Here is a 5,409-nt window from a genome sequence, read left to right as displayed (position 1 = left end):
CTCTCTCTCTCGCTCGCTTTCTCTCACTCTCACGATGAGAAATCTGTTATTTTCCCTTGCAACATTTTTCAGAGGTATGCACGTGTAGTTATCAATGTTTTCTTTTCCGTATATGGTTATAGTGGGGTATTTATTTGCAATCCGGATCGCCGCCGGTATGAGAAAAAAACGGATCTTGCGCTATAAATTATAAGTTTGCTTTCATAACAATATTTTAAAAATATTTAATAGGGAAAATTAACATCATATTTAGATTCCACACATTTTTCTAATAGAATTTCATATATAATATGTTAAAATTGAAGTTAAGGTTTAAAAGATACAGATAATTTAGAAAATCATTTGGTTTGACTCAAATATATTCCAAAATAATATTTAAAAATACCTAACAGGTAAAAATAATCTCATATTCATATTCTACATATTTTTCTAATCAAATTTCATATATAACATGTTTAAATCAGAGTTACGGTTTAAAAGATATGGATGATTTTAAAAAGCATTTGTTTAACTTAAATATGATCCACGGATGGATTACCTAAAACATCAGGGGGGTTTCAAAAAATGCAAAATAACGGTTCGGGTGTGACTTAAAAATGGACGGCGGGTTGATTTCAAAAAAAGACAAGGACTTTTGTGTAAAATACAAAAATAACGCTTCGTTTTAACTTAAAACAGGACTGCGGGTTGAATTCTCTGAAATAGAGGGACTTTTTTGAAAACATGGCATGACGGACGAAAGAAACCCAATTTGCTTTATTATTAGGTAAAGATAAGGATGATTTTTAGAAAACCGTGATTTAATATATATTTCAGAATGAACGTATGATTGAATCTTTTCAAGACAATGCATTTACCTTGTAGACAGGGCCAAAACCACCTTGCCCAAGTAGGTTTTCTTTGGAGAAGTTGTGTGTAGCACGCAATACCTCTGATAAGTCAAACAGAGTGAACTCTGAACTCTTCTCTTCCAATCTCCAAACCAATGCGTCTTCGTCCGGCCTATTCATGGCAGCTTGATCATGTAAGATTTCCGTTCCTAAATTAAGGAAACACACATACAACATTAAGATTGACAACATAAATAAGTGGTAGTTTTTCTTAGAGGAATGTTGTAATAGTGATAACAACAAACCTTTTCTTCGCCTTCTCATCCATACAACAAAACAGATAACGCACAGAAATATTGACAGTAATGGAGCTGCCACAGCGATAATCCAGAGCGGCCTCTGGCGTGAGTTGCGTCCTAAGAAAAACAAAAAGTCATACATAGTTTTCATATAAATATAAAAACTAATTTATTTAGTGATAGAGGAAATGACAAATCAGTTGTAGGTTGTGGATCATCTCAGTCAACCACAATTAACCAATTGAACATGGGTCGCCCCCCTTTGACCTTTGAACCATTCTGACTATAGCATCTTTCTCCTTATCAATAAACATCCTTTTTTTCGTTATTGACTTAACTTAGTTCTTCTACTTATTTCTTTTTATTCATATATTCTTAAGCTCATGCGTACTTGTCTAAAAATGCTACCACATACGTAACAAGCTAATTATCATAATACTGAAAAGATCTATAGTGTAGATTTTCCTTGTAAGTGGACATTGCAACTACGTAGACTAAATCAACTGCCATGAAAGATAATTTAGTGTAGAATACAACTATAATTTTCTAGCTTACTTCTAGTAGCATATAAAATAATCAGTATAAGTTCCGTTTAATAGTTGCATGCATCACTTGACGGAAAGACAGAGGGAGTTCACTCTTTTTTTGAAAAAGGTTTTTTCGGAGAATTTTCCAATAACATTTTTGTTCCACATAAGATGTGTGGCATGTTACCGAAATTAATCAATCTAACTGAAGCCGAGATGCCATGTCCAGCCAAGGATCTGCCGGGAAGGATGAGACTTTTACATACCATGAATTTCTTGGGTGGTCGCTTGCGCCTCCGGAGGTGGTGCTGCCGCAACCGGCGACTGCGACTGCGGAGGTGGGTTCACGGTAATCAGTGGCACGGTGTTGTTGATCGCCGGAACTTCAGATACCAAGTTGATAATACGCAGCATGGGGTCCCCTTGGAAGAATGGGAATATCTCGTACCTCATGCTACACCGTGTCCCCAGTACTCGACCACCTTTCTTACCATCCATGTATTTGACTGTATACTGGAAGTAAGGCTGCAAACATGCGGTGCAGTCGTCGGCGGTCAGGTCTGGCGTGCACTGCATAAGGCAGTAGAGCGTAGGGAAGGAGTTGACGTCTAAGCGCGAGGTGGTGAACCTCCTCGAGCTGTTCGCGGCGGATTGAGCCGTGCTGTTCAGAAGCGTGAACAACAAGAGCTTGAAGGAGTCGGCTCTTGTCGGGATGTTCATCATCAAGCTCTCGATGCTCACAATGACGAGCATATGGTCATTGGCGGTGGTGGCGAGAAAATTCTGGTTGGAGAACCTGAGCATGCAGGGATTGTTATCGTAGTACACGGTGGCGTCCATATTGTTCGCGCAGTGCTCCTGCCCGTCCTGGAAGGCGTTAACCAAACAGCCCTCGCAGGCAGAGGAGTTGGAGTCTCCACGGCAGAGTGCGAGGGCAAAGATGACATTCGGAACATTGCCAACAGTGTCGGTGGCGAAGAGGGTCGTGTTGGACGCTGCTTTCTTCGGGAGGGTGGATGAGAGGAGCCTAAGGTTGGCTTCGTATGTGCTATTTGATTTGTAGTCGCCGCTCTCACCACAGGATGGCCACGTTTGGGCAGCGGTGAGAGGCACGCGGAGCAGGAGGAGGGGGAGGATAACCATGGCCATCCAAGGATGACAGGGCAGATCTATGGATGATATGAACCTCATCACCAGGGTACTTGTAGAAATTGAGAAGCTCTGCTGCAAAAAGAAGGGAAACAACAAAATTCGTTAGAACGGGAACATAATCAACTAACCAAAAACAATGTAGAGAACTGGAAAATGCTAGCATACCTCGAAGCTCAACCTCCACAAGCTGTAGTAACTCTGGATCATCTACAAGCGATAGCACACCAACCTAAAGAACACAGAGGAGAAGTGTCCGTCTGCTCAGAAATGCAACAAACTAGATGCTATTGTTGGCAAGAATTCTCAGAGTTCGAAACCAGTGGAGCTAGAAGAATACGCTCCTCTGTTTGTGGCATCGGGCCATCAGGAGCTGATACACTCGGAAGGGAGCACCACCATCCATTTGAGCAGCTCTGTTTATCCTGTTCTGAAAAGCAAAATTGATGGCATGTAATGTAAGCATCAGAGAAATAATCGTGTGCTAGACAGATATTAATAAGAGGTCTAAATGCTCTAAGTTTAAAAGTTCAGATGCCATAAGTAGCCATTCAGATATCAGGGATTAAGCTGAAAGTTCAGGAAGTTTACTCCAAGTCAAAACAGCATTAATCTGGATGTTTAGGAAGTCAACTCCCAGTCAAAACGCGCTCAAAATGTGCGTCTACATTATTTATTTATTCTGGACAGGAACCCGAAAATTCTCAATTCTCAACTCAACATGCAAAATCCAAAATTTTCTGTTCAACCTGAATAAAGAATCTAGCCCCGCAAAAAGATTAAAAAAATAAATCTAAGGGCTTACCGCTGGATTATGGATTGACACTGCAGATAGTTACTTGGGGGCTTACGGATTACGGATAGGGGCACTGTCTAAAGACGTGAGAAAAAAGGTGGATGGGGGGTACAGTGCTTACCACTGTAGGATGGCGTCGCCGGCGCGCGGCCTCCATGCTCCTCTCCGGCACGTCGCCGCCGGGCGCCGGCGCTCGCTCCGCTCCCCTGCTCGCTCGCCAATGTATCCTGCGGTCCAGGCGGCGTGGGCCGGAGATAAGTCGACAGAGTGGGGAGTGGAGGAGGAGCAGCCACTCGATTCAGTGGAGGACGGCGACGGAGCGCGCTTGTTTTTCAACTAGAGTGGACGGGGAGGAGGAGGAGAATGACTGGCTGACCACGAGTCTCCGCCGTCCGTCTCTCTCGCAGTGCCGACTAGCTGGCTCTGTGGGCTCACATGGGCCTTTGGTCGACCGTTCGTTCGGTGCGTGTCAGCCCGGCCCGCGTCCAGCCTAATTATTAGTCGCAACAGTGAGCCCTAAAAAAAAACAGTCGCAACAGTGTTTGGCTGGGACAACCCCACGATTCTTTTTGTATTGCAAACTCTATGATCTTTGAGCAATAATAAAGACTTGGTTTCCCTCATAAAAAAAAATCAAAACATTCTAGTAGCACCGTGTTGATGATCCATGGTGTGCATGGGTGCATGCATATACGTGAGCATTCTCAAAACCTAGCAACTAACCAGTGGCGGAGACAGGCCTAATATACATTTTCTCAAAGAAAAAAAAGGAAAAAAAGTGAAGAAGCTCACCTCACCGTCATGGCTAATGGGGAGAGGAGAGGACGAACCGGCCATGGATGAGCTATTCCCAAGTGTGTCACCGGAGCCGGTGTGAAGAAGAGAGGGGTGACCGGCTAGGATGGCGGCAACAGCAGTGGCCGGGGCGATTTTGTGGGCATCGGTGCCACAAATGATGCGGCCATGGTGATGCCCATCACTAGTAGAAAAGGGGGCAAATGGTCGAGGCCAGGTCAGCCCATTGGTCCCGGTTCAATCCAGAACCGGGACCAATGGCGGCATTGGACCCGGTTCGTGAGCCCCGGGGGGCCGGCCGGGCCACGTGGGCCATTGGTCCCGGTTCATCTGGATCTTTTGGTCCCGGTTGGTGGGACGAACCGGGACCAATGGTCCTCGCTCCTGGCCCACCACTATTGGTCCCGGTTGGAGGCATGAACCGGGACCAAAGGCCGCCCATTAGTCCCGGTTCGTACCACCAACCGGGACTAAAGGGTTGGTCCTCGTTGCGGCCAGGGTTTAGTCCCACCTGGCCAACCGAAGGGGGCTCACACCGGTTTATAAGCCCCTCCCTCTCTGCCTTGTTGAGCTCCTCTCAAAATGAAACTAGATGCCCTTATACAGGGAATTTGACCTAAATTCATACTGAATTTCTCTGAAGTTAGTAGAAATTTATAATGAATTTAGGTTGAATTTTCTCTATAAGCGCATCTATGCTCATTTTTTTTAGTAAAGTTAATCACAACTATTTTTTCTTCTATTTATTTCTGAGTAGTTTTTTATATAGTTTTTTTTCTTTTCTGCTATATTTATTTTTTTCCATTTATTTCTGAGTTGTAATAAGTCATTAAAAATAAAACAGATTTTAGTAAAGTTAATCACAACTATTTTTTCTTCTATTTATTTCTGAATAGTTTTTTCTATAGTTTTTTTTCTTTTCTGCTATATTTATTTTTTTCTATTTATTTCTGTGAGGTAATAAGTCATTAAAAATAAGCATCTATGCTCATTTTTTAGTAAAGTTAATCACA

General features: G+C 43.2%; 1 protein-coding gene across 3 annotated transcripts in view; it reads right to left on the bottom strand.

Annotated features, from left to right (window-relative positions):
- LOC119278687 (cysteine-rich receptor-like protein kinase 10) overlaps nt 1-3,930 on the bottom strand; it is a 6,772-nt gene extending 2,842 nt beyond the window's left edge. Inside the window, exons 1-5 of one of the 3 annotated variants that reach the window (XM_037560026.1) lie at nt 3,723-3,930; nt 2,974-3,235; nt 1,923-2,877; nt 1,136-1,246; nt 858-1,039 (exon numbers count right to left, since the gene is read on the bottom strand). In XM_037560026.1, the coding sequence (XP_037415923.1) occupies nt 858-1,039; nt 1,136-1,246; nt 1,923-2,877; nt 2,974-3,015 (1,290 nt within the window). In that variant the 5' untranslated portion in view covers nt 3,016-3,235; nt 3,723-3,930. Of the gene's footprint in view, nt 1-857; nt 1,040-1,135; nt 1,247-1,922; nt 2,881-2,973; nt 3,236-3,722 lie in introns of all 3 variants that reach the window. The other 2 variants (XM_037560025.1, XM_037560027.1) reach the window with 2 other exon arrangements.
- Nucleotides 3,931-5,409: the final 1,479 nt, after the last annotated feature.

This window comes from Triticum dicoccoides, chromosome 3B, assembly GCF_002162155.2.
Source record: "Triticum dicoccoides isolate Atlit2015 ecotype Zavitan chromosome 3B, WEW_v2.0, whole genome shotgun sequence".
Taxonomy (NCBI): Eukaryota; Viridiplantae; Streptophyta; class Magnoliopsida; order Poales; family Poaceae; genus Triticum; species Triticum dicoccoides.
The sequence above is the reverse complement of the archived record's forward strand: the minus strand, read 5'-3'. Positions and strand labels throughout refer to the sequence as shown.